The 15,611-nt window shown below is 37.6% G+C and overlaps 1 protein-coding gene across 1 annotated transcript in view; it reads left to right on the forward strand.

The window, feature by feature from the left end:
• The window catches only part of ipo11 (importin 11), a 262,035-nt gene that overhangs the window by 118,111 nt on the left and 128,313 nt on the right, over nt 1–15,611 (forward strand). The window contains exons 21-22 of the mRNA XM_006626819.3: nt 374–489; nt 5,685–5,761. Coding sequence (XP_006626882.2) covers nt 374–489; nt 5,685–5,761 — 193 coding nt within the window. The remainder of the gene's footprint in view (nt 1–373; nt 490–5,684; nt 5,762–15,611) is intronic.

The raw sequence follows: 15,611 nt of genomic DNA on the forward strand, positions 1-15,611 counted from the left end.
AGGCACACAAAGATTAAAGATTTCAAATAATAACACTTAATTCTAACTCAAATAATAGGCCTTTTCCATACACAACTATAAATATTAGTTAAAAGTTGAATGGTATCTATATTTTTGATTGTACTTTTTGCTTAGGTATTCAAAACAGTTACGCTCATTGGATGTCTTGCCAATTAAATTGTGTCCTTTTTAGTTAATGGGATGATTCTTTCTGATGATGTACCATGAAATATAGTAAGCACAATGCAGATAAAAGTGAAATAACAGTAAACAAAATTCTACTGAAAACAGTGACAATGAGAAGATTATTTTCCTTTAAGATTATATAACCATTTTTGAGTTTTTTAGTATTTCATTTTTTCCTCTTTCATAGGGGCTAGGAGCTGAAAGCAAGAACCTTTATCCATTCCTATTGCCGGTAATCCAGTTAAGCACGGATGTCTCACAGCCACCTCATGTCTACCTGCTGGAGGATGGGCTAGAACTGTGGTATGTCATCTGTTTTGCTCCTTCTGATTTTTCATCCTCCAGAAGATATTGCAACAAACCATAATTGTATTGATATAATACTTTATATTCTATTAAAATAATGATTTTCACTCTTAACCCTCTTTTGTACAGTTTTGCTAATTTCACACTAGGCTGTTTTATTTTATTGTTGTTCCAGTAGTATTATATATGATGAAGATAGTTGAATGCTTAAGTATTATCCATTTGTTTCATAGTTTGAGGTATTAGATCCTTTATATAACATTTGACTTTTTTAAGTGAGATAGCAACCCTTTCTAAGTGGGAAAGCTGTATCAGTGGAAGAATAATTAGAGCAAGGAAAGGTCCTTTTGCTGTTGAGAGCTTTTTCATGTTATGCTATTTAAGTAATGTTAACACAGAATTAATCAGGTTCTTAAATGGATTCATGAAGTATTTAATACATTCACTAGTCCATGCATGTTTTTTTTCTCAAATGAATACTATATCTACTTCTAACTTTCCATTTAAATTCCTATATTCCCCACTGTTGAAGTTATTTTAAAATATCATTTTTTCCTCTTTGAAGATCCTGAACAGCAGAATTGCCTCTCTCCCACATCGTTCATTAGTTTAGACTAAGAAAACTAAGATTCCTCAAAATATCATAACTCCCTTTACCAGTCTGCTGAGGAATCTGTCGGTGGACTAGAAATGAATACAGCTTAACTTTACAAATTAATTATGGTACAGTACCTCCTGAGTCTACTAATTTCTCATTTTTTTTCTATACCTTTTACTTGCTTTTATGTAATTCTCATATGCTCCAAAACCTGAATCCAATTCAGGCTTATTCTGGATTCTGCTGGGTTTTGTTCTGTTCTATAACTCATTTATATTTCTGCTTCTGATGTTACATTTTACTGATATAAAGTTTTGTGTTCTATAAATCTGGCCATTCCATTAGAGCAATTAGGTTGGCTTTAATTTTTATGGTACCATCACAAATATTGGCTGCCAACCAGGTCTTCTGTGTGAGTGGAAATTTGAAGAGAGTGCTGTTTATCTTGTGTTCTGTGTTATTTATTGCAGTTGAGAGGTTGGAGGCATGCAAACAGAAACCCGATTAAATTATCCCAACTTCAAGATTAGTCTTGACTTTTACATTTTTCATCCATAGGTTCTTGCAAGTCCTCACTTATCAGAAACCTTGTTTGGAATTACTTTGTGGAAACCATTTTCTTCAGTTTCATCAAGCTTTTGAGAAATAATTAATATGATTTAACATGACAAAACTCATCTTTACTATAATCACAGTTGTATTGTCTTTGAAAAGAGATATAGCATGATGAAAGACTCTAAAATGCCTTGTCATCCCACTTACACATTTGTACTGTGTAAGTCTTTGCAATTTTTTATAGTCTTAGTGATGAAAGTTGCCAGTTTAATAAAGTAGGTTACCATGGTTACTAAAAGCATGACTTCTCTTCTTTGAAAAATTGGACTATACAGTAATTTTATGAGCATCTGTGCACATTCGGAAGGTATTTTTTGTAACTTTGTACAAGATGCAAGTATTTAAGAAGAAAAATATTAAATACAGAAATTGATACCTGTTGAAGTGAAAATGACTTTCTTTATTGAAAGCCAAAAAAACCCAACAGAATTATAATGGGTATTGGTGGACAAAATGCCCATTGACCATGACATTAACATGTTAAAGATTAGTATTAAATGTAATATATTAAATATACTGAATGTATAATATGCACAAGCAAATAAAAATATCTTCATGTCGGTGCTTTAATTTGTATATGACTGTTGCTAGTACATTCCAGTATTTCTGACCATAAGAAAAGCAATAACCCCAGTGTCTCCCAAGTAACTCAGCCAGTAGAGGCAGCTCTTTAGTAGCAGGTTGGAGCCTATAGTTCACAGATCAGTGGTCTGAATCTGGGCTTATCATTAGCTGTTGGAACTGTAATTCCCAAGACTGAGCACTACTGGGACTGGATGGATTCAAGTCCACCAGAGTATCTTGGCTTGCTGTGCAGTCGGTGCCCTTGTGGCTTGTCAAGCATTGCAAGCTTCCAGTCCTGTCAGTGAGAGTAGTGTCTGCTTTGGCTCTGCTATAAGCTTTGTATGCTGGCAGATGTCCCAACTGCTTTTCTGAGTGTGCATGTGTGCTAGCTGCTTTTCTCCTGTGCTGATAAAACGGTTATAGAAGTGAAGAGAAATGAAACAAGATTCTGAAACTAAAATTATGGAAAGAAAACTGTGGAGTAAATCTAAGGTATTTTGATGAATAAGAATGTTCCATTTACTATTGCAGATCCAGTTGAAGCAAAATATAACACAACATTCTAGTTATTTACTATTATTAATTCAGGTACGGGTAGTTGACAAAAAATGGAAGCAACTGTATTCATAAGAGACACCATGTAAATTGAAAGCAAGGTCTTCCATACAGATGTGGCTCATGCTTATATTTAGTAAATAACTTCCTAGCATGATATATAAAAATGCTGGACAGACCTGTACTCCTAATAATAATAATAATAATTAATAATTCCCTATGCTTATATAGCACTTTTTGGACACTCCACTCAAAGAGTTGTACACCACCACCAATGTGCAGCCCCACCTGGTTGATACAACGGCAGACATAGTGCTCCAGTACTCTCATCACACACCAGCTATCACTGGGGAGGAGAATGGAGTGATGAAGCCAGTTTACAAATGGGGATTATTAGGAGACCATGATTAGTAAAGGCCAATGGGAAATTTGGCCAGGAATCCTGGTTAACACCCCTACTCTTTTCAAGAAACGCCCTGGGATTTTTAATGACCACCAAGAGTCAGGACCTTGGTTTTACGTCTCATCCGAAGGATGGGTCCGTTTTACAGTATATAGCCATTTTACTCCAATGCAGGTACTGGCCAGGCTCACACCTGCTTAGTTTCAGTGGGTTGGCAGTTGTGAGTTGCAGGGTGATATTATCCCTGACTCCTGGAATTAAGGTTAGCATGGCTGCGAGAGAAGACCTCAGTGACTTTGAAAGAGCAAAGCCATGACCAAGACAGCTCATCTTTCTGATGGTTCACGAGCAGTGGTATCTAAGGTGATGTCAGCATGGGACTTGGAGGGAGAAACATCACCAGCAGTGGGCAACAGCTGGAGGAAGCTTATACTACAAGATGATGATATCTGTGCATTAATCTGAAGTGAAAGGCAAAACAGCCTCTCAACTGCAGATCAAATGATTGCATATTTCAATCTGGGAAACGAGCCATCTGCTTACAGCTCCACAGACTAGGAAATGATGGTTGGTTAGCAGAGCACAAGCATCTCATTACACCTTGCAGTGCTCGTTTGTGAGTCCAGTAGAAGCAGTGCAAAGAGCACAGTGTAGGAGATGGGGTGTTTTACTGTAATTTGCTGTAGCTATCATACATTGTAACAGTAAATTGCTAGTATACTTAACACCTTTTAGGAATCACCCAAATAACCAAACATAATAATTTAGTCTCACACATGGTTTCTAAATAGATCTAAAAAGATCTGCCGTGAACATGAATGGTTGACTGTCACTCAGGGATTGAAAGATTAGACTTAATCATTTCATTGTCAAAATATGCACAACTATAATGTGCTGCAGTTTAGCGCATGGGTTTTATCAGTCTCATGTAACTAAATCACTATTATATTCTCAGACACAAGTAAATTTACATTTACTATTGTGAACTAAACTTTAAACATGCATTTGGAATAATCGTTCACCTCTCAACAGTTATGATGTGAATAATTAAATCAAGTTTTATACTCCAAGATCCATTGTCCAAATGTCCTTGATGAGTTTAAACTTCGCACAGGTAAAAGCTAGGTTACTGTGCCAGCTTCTTGGTACTGGAAGGAGAGAGAGTTTTTTTGGCATTGCCTAGTACTTGCATCGGCCACGGGCAGCTCTGCCAAAGTCGTGGCTTGCTTATTTTGGTCTTTTAAACAGTCTTTACACAGTTTGTCTTATTGAGGCTCACAAGGTAAACAAAAGGGGGAACTTAGTTTAGTCCATGCTATAGCTTTTTGTTCAGAACATTCTGGATATACTTGAAGTTGACAAAAGAGTCCAACTGTCTAATTTCGTTAATCAGATGAAAATAAGTGGGGTCCCAAACACAGGATTTGTTCTGTTTCAGAGAGAATATCTTCCTCCTGTCCTGACTTGGACTGCTTGGAGAGATTGATTGAGCTTGAGTTTAGCGGAGAGAAAGGACTTGTGTTCCAGTTTACCTGTATATGGGGCTACATCACCAGTAGGTGCTAGGCTGAGATGCTGTGAGGTTTGGTTCTGGTACCTGTCTAACAGATCACTTATTGGTTGATCTTTCTTTGGGTGATGGTCCTGTGGTCTTTGAGAACCAGCCTGGAGATTTGCTGGAGCCCATTTGTGCTACACATCATTATATTGTTCAGCTTGATAGAATTTTACGATGTCTCTTATCAAAGAGGCCTCTTTAGGCAAATTCCTGTGCATTTAGAGAGAGGCACCAGGCTGCTTGGTCAAGGCACAGAAATATTTAACGATACTTAATTCTAAGTGAAATAATAGGCCTTGCCCCTACAAGAGCCAAAAGAAGAGGAGAATAAATGTGATTGGTCAAATTAATTATCTGTCACCATTTTCTCGACAAATGAATAATCAGCCCTGATTGACTTTCTTTTTGAAGAATGGCACTTGTACAATTCCAGACGTAGGTCGACTATTCCATGGTACTTACACTACATGTGGTGACCCAGTGTCCTGATAAGTTACTTCACATTGGTACCTGTATGTGGGATTATATTTGCAATTTTTCCAAACATTTTCCTTCCTTTAGAGAGTATTCATATTGCTTTTGAACTACATGCCATTAGCTGTGGCTAAAGGATTCTTTGTGTGTTTTATGATAAGTTTCACATTAGGAAGTCTTTATAGACATATAAAATAAGGAATAACATTTACTTCTATCAAAATCTCTGTTGTTGTGATGTTTTGAATGATATATAGATTGGTCAGAATAAAGAACAAGGTTTTTTTTTCCCCCAAGGCATTTTGTATAATCACAGAAAAGTAGTCTTTTAGAAAAATAGATCATTATAGACTTCCACCAGTAGTCTTTATTTCTTTAGTCTCCCATGCTGAGCATTGAGAAATGCTGCTCTGATTTATTTGCAGGTTAGTAACATTGGAAAACAGCCCCTCCATCACACCTGAGCTCCTCAGAATTTTCCAGAACATGTCTGCTCTGCTTGGTAAGTGCTTATAATTACACGGGTTTACTGGTTACACTGTTTCTGCAAAGCGTCCTCCAGTATCCTGTCTTGGATTATGATGAGTCTTTGAGCTAAACTTTGTGAAATAACTAAATGCTCTTTATAGGGCTTTACATGAACTTCATAATTTGGGATACCTTGAAAATGTGGTGCTGTTTTGGATGCAGCTCAGTTTTGTCTCAGAATTTGTTTTTCTTTCCCAGCCAGTCACTTGGCTGAAGAATGCCTGCAGTCTCAATACTTAATCAGATTTAAGGTCTCATGTTGCTGTGTAAAATGATATGTCACTGCCCACTCACTGACCTGGGTAGGAAATTAACTGTAAATCATGGCAGATGGATCTCAATAATATTGAGGTTGTCTGTATTGTAATTTCCCCAATGCAAACCTGTTATAGAGACCTGGAGTGGAAACCTACTGTCCAAAAGGGAATATATACTGTAGGTAATAACAGCAAGTGGCTAGAGGCAATTTAAAACAGGCACTTCAGAGAATTTGGATTGGCAATTATGATTACAAAGTAGTAGAAGCTTCTGTAATTACTTTTTGAAAGATCTGGAATAATTTTGATCTGTGAAGATGTATCTCACCTTTTGTACAAATTACATATTGAATTTTTATTTTAGCTTATCTGTTGTATATTTATACATTGAGTGATTTGATGAGTTTGAGTTTGAGTTTTTTTTTACATTCCAGTATTCATGACATTTTATTTTCCTTAAAAAAGTATTTGATAAACTGACATTAGTTCCAAGTCCTAGTTCTATCACTTAACATGGATGTTAGCTTTCTCTTAAAAGGAAACTAGAGCCGTTAAACACGTTTAATAAAACAGGAAGAGGCTTGTTATTTTATCAAACATTTTCTGGAATTTAATGAAAGTCTTCCTCCTTGGCAGTTAGTTAAATATGCAGACATTTCTTCTTTTTTTTTTACTTCATCAGGTTTCTGCAATTTGTTTTGTAATACTTCAAAAAAACTTTTTTTTTCAAATGGATTTCTTTTTTAAATGTCATCCTTATCGCTTGATTTCAGACTGGTATGTCAGAATTAAAATCATCCTCAAGTTATTCCAGGCTCGCAGCCATATGTACAGAGTGTACTGTATATTAGCTGTGACTTAATTGAAAAATTGAATTATGTGAGAAGTGTTTCCCTAGTGAAACTTCCATTAATGAACTGATGATTGTTTTAAAACTGTCTGACATTGTCATTTTTATAAACAATTGTTAACTGTAATGAGCAATGCCGAAACGACTGTAAGCAACAAAAACTGTGACTGCATAAGGTTTGTGTGTTCTTTCAGATAAAGAAGCCCAGTACATCTTAGAAAAAAAGAAGCATTAAACTTCATAATTAAATGTCAGCATACACTTCATGCATAAGGATTTGGTGCAGATGAGTTTCTTTAGCTGCATTAGTTCTGTATAGCAAAGTCCTCTGAGTAACATTGTAATGCAGCAGACCTGGAGATGGTTTCAATCATATATGTCTGTGCAAGCAGCATTTGCAATAATAGTTTCTGTGATTTGTATTATGTCAATGTGAAAGATGAATAACATATTGAGTCTCAAAACAAACTGATCACCTTCTGCATGTCTTCTTTATTACAAATGTATATTTAAATTATGCTAAACTGTTTTTGATATGATTTTAATTGATTATTTGTGAGTGGCCAAGAGGCACAGTTACTTTAACCGAATAACCTCATTAGACCAATCGATGAGGAAGTTGCAGTGTGGAATGAGCACCGGTATACGTAGTTTCTTCAGAACTCCACTAATTGTGATTGATGACAACAAGGCTACAGGATGCTTTACTTCCTGCCATTCTTGCTAGGTTCATTCATTCACAACATAGGGCCTCATACTGCTCACGTAATAATTTATCCTGAGGGGGCAGCACGATGATACAGTGGTTAGCATTGATGCCTTACAGTGCTAGCTAGGGTCCTGGGTTCAGTTCCAGATCCGGATTTTATTGTGATGAGCATAATGTGAGTTATGCTGTGGATATCCTGTTTGACAGATGTGAACCCATTCTATAGGATGACCCGCGACAATGTGTGGCAATGTGTGGCATCTAGGGCTTAGAGACCAGTGAGCAAGCAAGCGATTGCCCAGGCTCTAGTCTCCAACCTGGTGTAAGCATGCATCACAGATGTATAACTTGTAAAGCTTACAGTGGTTTTCTGACATGTTACTAGCCTGTTACTTTTATAGAAGAACTGATGACAAATGTCAACCTTGTTATGTCTGTTGGTCTCTGGCTAAAGAAGATTGTAATTTTCCTTTGCTAGCAATACGTTTTTTGATCTATTGCAGTTAAAGATGATACATTTAATTTGATGCTCAACACATATTGTCTGTAGTATGATTGATTTACTTAATGATTTGATTAATTGATTGACTTAGTTTTATTTTCCCAACTGGGAAATTTGCTTTGCAGGCAGGTAAAAGGCATTATATAATGCACAATACATTTATGACAACATGAACCCATTAACAAGTAAGAGATGTACATCTGTCATGAGGAAGAAAAATAAATATATAAATTGAAAAATACAATAAATTGTCCCAGTTGAATAGGTTTATAACCATGGGAATAAAAGATGATTTGATGCTATTGCACTTGTATCTGAGTAGTCTAAATTGGCGCCCAGATGAAGGAGCTCAGATTCAGTGTACATGGGGTGGTTATGACAGTCAGTGATAATATTGGTCCTATATTTGTTTGAATAATAATCTAAAGGATGGCACCTTTTTTACAGTATAGTATTCCCATCCCTATACTGCAGCATTAGGACCCATACAGACTACAGGGTGAGTCCCCCACTTGTCCCACTAACACTTCTTCCAGCAGAAACCTTAGCTTTCCCAGGAGGTCTCCCATCCAGGTACTGGCCAGGCTCACACCTGCTGAGCTTCAGTGGACTCCCAGTTGTATGTATCAGGGTGATATAGCTGCTGACAGGTGTGTGAAAGCTGTTACTGCTGTGCACCAGTAATTTTCCTGGAGACCTTCACAATCCTGCTCCGTCTCTTATTTATTTATTGCATATATTAAGGTTACCAAACCAGTGCAGTGAATGTAAGGACACGTTCAATTAAAGTTCTACACAATAGTCATTGTCACACATTAAAATAACGGAATTTTCTTAGGAATAATAATCACTGAAGGCTCTTCTAACATATGTCATCTGCGTTTTCCTGAAAAGTTAGCTTATAATCAACGATATTGCCAAGATATTTGTAACTGTTTGACAATGACAATTTGACTGACAATTTCATTTTCGTCATTGTTAGTTTTGCAGCTGGTGGTTGCTCCCTATAATTAATGATCATTTCTTTGGATTTTGACACATTAAGTTAAAGGAAATGTTACACAATGGAACAAAATAACCCTTTACAGGCCCATGATTACTCTCTACATCTTGAAGGAGACTAACAATGAGTCACCAGCAAACTTAATGATGTGTCTGTCCTCAAAAGAACTTCTACAGCCAGACCTCTTTCTACAAAATGTAGAGGATGGAGGATACCACACAGCCCCGAGGAGACCCATTGGAAAAACAAAGCTGCACTGATGTACAACCTTGATCTGTAGGTCAAAAAGTCTAAGATTCAACCTAAAACATTAAAGTCTATTAAAAAAATTGAGAGTAATCGCTCCACTAACACGTGTAGTTGAATGATGTTGAAAGGGTGAGGAGAAATCTTTAAGAAAAGGCCTGGCATGTGTCCCAAGACCTTTTAGAGGTGAATATAAGAGATATAATAATGTCAGGGCTATATATACAGGGCTGTTTGTGTTTTGCAACTGGTATGATTGTTGTCCGTTTCCAGATTCTGGGTACTTTCTGCTGGTTGAAAGACCTCAGTATCTGCCCACTGATGTTATGAGATCTAAGCTTTTTCCTTACTTCTGTCTACTGTTGAGTTCATCAGCCAACTCTGTGTTAGTGTTAAAACAATCAATAATCATTGTGTTTGTGGAGATTACCTTTGTCTGGAAGCCTCACCACAGTAGTAGTAGTAGTAGTAGTAGTAATAATAATAATAATAATAATAATAATAATAATAATAATGAACTTTATTTTATATAGCGCCTTTAAAGGTGGCTTCTCAAAGCGCTTTACAGGATGAGAATAACAATAAATAAGAAGACTACAACAATAAATAAGAAGAATACACAAGATAAGACACAATTACAATTACAGCAATACAACAATAACAATAGAGGAGACCGTGGAACGTGGTACTAAGAAGAGCAGAGGGGTGAAGAATGGAACCAGTTAAGTAAAGGCTTTTCTGAAGAAGAAGGTTTTGAGTCTGGATTTGAAGGAGTTTAGAGAAGGTGACTCTCTGATATCCTTGGGCAAAGAGTTCCAGAGCTTGGGGGCATAGCAGGAGAAGGCCCTGTCGCCCATACAATGTAGACAGGCTTAGGGGACAGTAAGGAGGGCAGAATTTGAAGAGCGGAGGTTGTGAGGTGGGGAGTAGGGTGATAATAGTTCAGAGAGGTATTGAGGTGCCAAGCCATGTAGAGCCTTATAGGTGAGCATGAGGATTTTAAAGTCAACACGGAATTTGACCGTAAGCCAGTGAAAGGACTACAGGACAGGAGTAATGTGAACACTTGCACTAGACCTGGTCAGGATTCTGGCTGCTGAATTTTGGACATACTGCATTTTGTTCAGAGTAGATTTAGATACCCCAGCGAGTAGAGCATTGCAGTAGTCAATTTGAGAGAATACAAATATGTTGATCAGATTTTCAGCCACAGTTAATGATAGAATAGGGTGTAATCTTGTGATATTTCTAAGGTGAAAAAAATATGTTTTGACAATATGCTGTACATGTGGGTCGAATGTTAAGCCAGAATCGAATATAACCCCAAGGTTTTTCAATTTTGATTGAAGCTCAAGTACAGAGCCATCTACAGATAGGGTTACAGGACTGGCTTTACGAAGTGTTCATTCTACTCCATACAGTTCATATTTGATATATATCTTATACTCTAATTTTGCCTTTCTAATTTCTGCTCTAATTTCACCTCTGATTTCCCTCTTAACCCTGTTGTGAAGCAGCCCACTTGAGGCACGGTAGACTCTTCAGTGAGGCATATTGTTTGAAAAAACTTTCAAAGGGTTTCATAGGAATCACTGTTTCTTTGCAGAAAAATATATGAATACAAACCATGTCTGTAAGTTCATCTTAATTGTCACAAAAGTCTAAAAAGACAGACCAGTCAGTGCAGACACCCTGACCTGCGGCACTTGTGCTTTCTCTCTCTTCAGTGCTGCCCTTTAGGTTTGCATTTAGACTACGGTATTGTGGTTGGATGAGCGAAGTGGTGGTTTTACAGTAGAGTCTCTGATTGGGCCATAGCCAAGAGGTTAGATTAGCTGAAGGACCTCCTTCTCTTGTTCGTAAATTTAATTGCCTTTTGGGATCACTGGTCCTGGTGTGAGTGTGTGCCCTGAGATGACAGGCGTCACATCCTGGGTGTATCCAGCCTTATACATTTTGCTTGCTGGGATAGACTCTCCTGTAACCTTGTATTGGATAAAGGGGTTTGAAAATGGGATGGATAAAGTGTTACACTATGTAGTGTGCTCTCACGAGGCACCAGTTCTGTAGGGTTTGGGCATTTACTGGGACAATTATTAATTGTAGCAGTAAATCACAAAATTGATTCTTTTGATGGCTTTAGAATCCAACCATGCGATATAACTCAAACAACGCACACACACAGGTACTAATACACGAGGATACATTTATTAATACATAGAATATGCATGTCAACCTAACAGATCTAATCGAGAGGGTTATCAGAATACAAAAGGTGTATATTCAATCAGTTACGAAGTGTTACATATATCAAGAGGACATACGTTCAGTATATCATTCATTTAGACCGTTTCGTAAATGAACTTGGTTATAACTTCTACATTAGATAGTCAAAACAAGTACATAACTCTTAGGAATTAAATTGATATCAACTGGTTGGGATAACAATTGAATTCTCGAGCAGTAATGCAGTGAAGTTGAATACTCATCCAATCTCTGGGGCTCTCTGGCTCCGTGCCAGGCTATGCTGTGTGGCTTGCGACGGTGCGGTGCTGATGCTCACTGACCGGCTAGTTAGTGTTGGCTTTAATTAGCAAAGTTTGTGCACAGGAGAAAAGATGACTGTGGGTCCCAGCAAGTCAGGAAGTGGACGGTTTGTTCCTGATGAAGTGCTTGTTCTGAATAGTGATTCAGCTGTCCACAGTTCAGACCTGTTCACGAGGCCTGCTGCTGGTGCTAACCTCGGGTGGATCCTCTGGTTACTCTCTGGCAACCTCCGCTCTAGACTCTTAGAACAAAGGAAAGTTCTGGCACTCGGACACACTGGCCATTCCGTGGTTGTCCAGGCTGAGTCTCAGGATGGTCAGGAGGTGTGCTGCGAGAATGTCCTGCCCTTGGGAGCCTTTCTGCTCCTGGGCCATCCTGCCCTGGAATTCTCCTTTGAGATTCTCCCTTTCAGAAAAGTCCACAGAATAGTCTCCTTCTCCAGGCTCTCTGTTGCCTGTTTTTACCTGGAGAAAATTCAGCTTGTTCATTGGCTGAAAGTTTCATGGGCATCAGAATTCCACGTGGGTTACTCGGCCCTACCAGTCCCTGGTTGGTTGATCAAGGTGAGATATGAGTCACTTACTCCTGACATTTAGGAATGCAGTCCAGATGTCCATCTGGCACTCCCTAGACAGATAGGCACCAATGGATGACCATTAATCATGATAGCCAGGCTTAGCTAAGTGCATCCCCATTTGGGAGCTGTCCCTTATCGAAAGAAAACATCTTTAAATCAGCCTGCATGAATAGTTTCTCTGTGGCTGCACCACAGAGATGAACAGAGAGATGGGCCTCATTTGGGAAAGCACAGCAACACTTAATTCTGTCTTATTAACAAGCATTGCCGCTACAACTACAATATAGGTTATTCAGAATTTTCAAGGAAAAGGTATGAGATAAAATGAAGAAGATGTGTGCAAGAGCAAAGGAGAGTCTGAGAGTAAAGCTTAGCCTTGTGGGTTACTGGTAGTGACTGCATCATGTTTCCTTTGCACTGTTCATCTACGGATTTTATGGGAATTTGTCTTTATGTATATGGGGTCATGCGTAACCTGGGGAGAGGGTGCGCATTATTTGCGAGGATTTTGTTAAAGGTATCCTTGGAAAAAAGACTAAATGTAATGGGATGATATAATACATTTAATTTAATCACTTAAAAAAGTCATTGTCCAACAGTACATGCAAAAAAAAGTCATGACGTAAAAGAAATAAAATCAGGAGTATATATCCAATTTGTCACTAAAACATTTTAGTAAACATGTCCAGTCACAGAATTGATTTGAGCAATAAGTTCCTACAATATGGTAGTGCACATGAGAAAATTGTTACCCATTGTGTTGAGCCTGTTCTTATGTACAAGCAGGCCTGAGTAAACGGATCTCAGGGTCCGAGTTAGACCAATGCAATAAGCCCTCAAGGTTACCAGGAGCTAGACCATTCAACGCCTGTAAGCAAGAGAACATTAAAATCCACTCCTAGGTTTCACAGGGAGCCAGTGCACTTTACACATGAGTTATGTGCTGAGACAGAGTATTGGTATTGAGCACACAAGCCACAAAATTACAGACATAAAGAAACCTATTTAGTATTAGTTGACATTGCAGTCAGTCGGAAGTTTCAGTAGTGTCATTTTAAGTAAATAGAGGCATGTGCATCATGCTAGCATCAGATAAAGCTGAAAGATAAAGATCTTATCTTGACAATCTTTAGCAGAAGGCAAAATGTTGCCCTTGTGACTTTGTTCTTAAAATGAACTTTAAATTATCTCAGAAGGTCAGAAATGACACCAAGGTTTCGAACTTCATTCATAGGTTTAATTTTATTACTGTCAATGACTTCTCAGAAACCACAATGTTTGTGTGTAAAGATCTGCCTTGAAAAAACTGCTGTGTTGGTGGTTTGACCTCGGCAGCATCGTGGCAGATGTCATTGCTATTTACAGTACTTGTTTTGTAATGTTTGTTAGATTAAGCAAACTGGTGACACAAACCGTTTTAAAGACAGCACAGTGGTGTGGCACTCACATGTTGTCTCACATCACTTGGGTCTTCGGTTTGATTCCAGACTGGGGTATCTTCTGGCCGGAGTTCACCTTTTTGGCTGGTGGTCTGGTTTTCTCCCCCTTTCCACAGACATGCCAGCTGCAATGGACTCCTGTTCCAGTGGCTGTTGGCCTCTTAGTGTTCAGTCTACCGATATCCTACATTTTTGAAGTGAGCTCTACAAATCCTTTGAACCAATTTTATTATGTTTTTTTTTTAAACAGTGTTTTGCCTCTACAAAACATCATAGGGCTGTCTGGGATATATGTTTGATCATTTCATTTCTTTTATAATTTTAACCCAATAGATTGGGAGGACAGATGCACAGTTTTTCTTAAATTAAATTTTAAACTATTTTATTTTAAGCAAATTCTCTTATCATTGAGTTTTATCTTTACTGGGAAATATAAAACAAGATTTTATTATTACAAAAAAAATGGCACTGAACTGTTTATTTTGGATCAAGGATATCCTTGACCAGTGAGCTTTAACAGTGATAGCTGAATATGATCTTTTGGTATATGAAATCTTGGTTTTATTTGCAGTTGCGAATGTGAATGTGAATTGTTACCCAGTGTAACAAAAATCACTGAGTAATAATTGGTATGTGTATATCTCACAAGTAATGGTCTTTTCATCATTTGTTTAAAGGAAAATCATTCAAATTGTTAAAAAAATACTAAATTATACACAGAACAATTCAAGTCTGGATACTAGGAAATTAGTAAGGGAAATGTTAAAGCCAGTCATGACTGGTAATAAGTCATGACTGATGTTTATGGTAGACTCTTAAGCTGACTAAACAAATTGGAAGGGTAGAAAGTGGTTGTCATGGATACTGACATGGTTATTTCTCTCTTCCTTGATGCTCAGCCTTCTTTTTTGTTGTTAAAATGTGTAAATATCTAAATGCCAACATTTTTATTTTGATCAATTCATTTATCATAAGTGAACACTTTGTGCCGCACATTTAATAACTTTCCTCAGTCCTGTCTTAAGCAGCTCACTGTGCACAAAATGTACTAAGCAGGCAGGGCTTAATTTCACTTATTTGTATTTTGTTCTGCTAAATACGGTTGAACCCTGCGGTTTTGAAAGAGTAATGATGTTTTGTGTCAACTGATATGCAGAAGAATTATTTCAAGAAGGCAGACCACTGCGTTTCTTTGCTGTCTCATTTCTTTGTTGTAATTTGCTCGGAAAAGGCCTATTGGTTCACCTGAGTGTCTTAGCTTATTGCTTTCCTAGATGGGACCCCTCCTGTGAGTCTGTTCACATCACTCATGTTCTTATCGTTTGTTAGGAAAGTAAAGCTACCTAGCTTAATATGGTTCAGACTCTAAGCCTCCCATAAGTATTAAATAGAAAGCACAAAATGTATAACAGGCTGAGATCTTTGCAGAAAAGTACGTTGAAAGATTTAATGAAATATTCAAACCTTGTCTTCTGCTCATTCATCACCAGTCTGCTCATCTCTTAAAGAACATAGAACTAGTTGGCTTTAACTGATGTAACACTTTCCAAGACACGTTTGCAGAATCACAATTATTGTGATTGCAAATAATGTGATTTAACAGGATTTAATAAAAGAATCATAATTAAAACACTTAAAGTACAGTAAGCAGCAAAATTCTGAACAAAAGTTTGGGTGCAAGAATTTTCAGGGTT

Source organism: Lepisosteus oculatus, chromosome 3 (assembly GCF_040954835.1).
Source record: "Lepisosteus oculatus isolate fLepOcu1 chromosome 3, fLepOcu1.hap2, whole genome shotgun sequence".
Classification (NCBI taxonomy): Eukaryota; Metazoa; Chordata; class Actinopteri; order Semionotiformes; family Lepisosteidae; genus Lepisosteus; species Lepisosteus oculatus.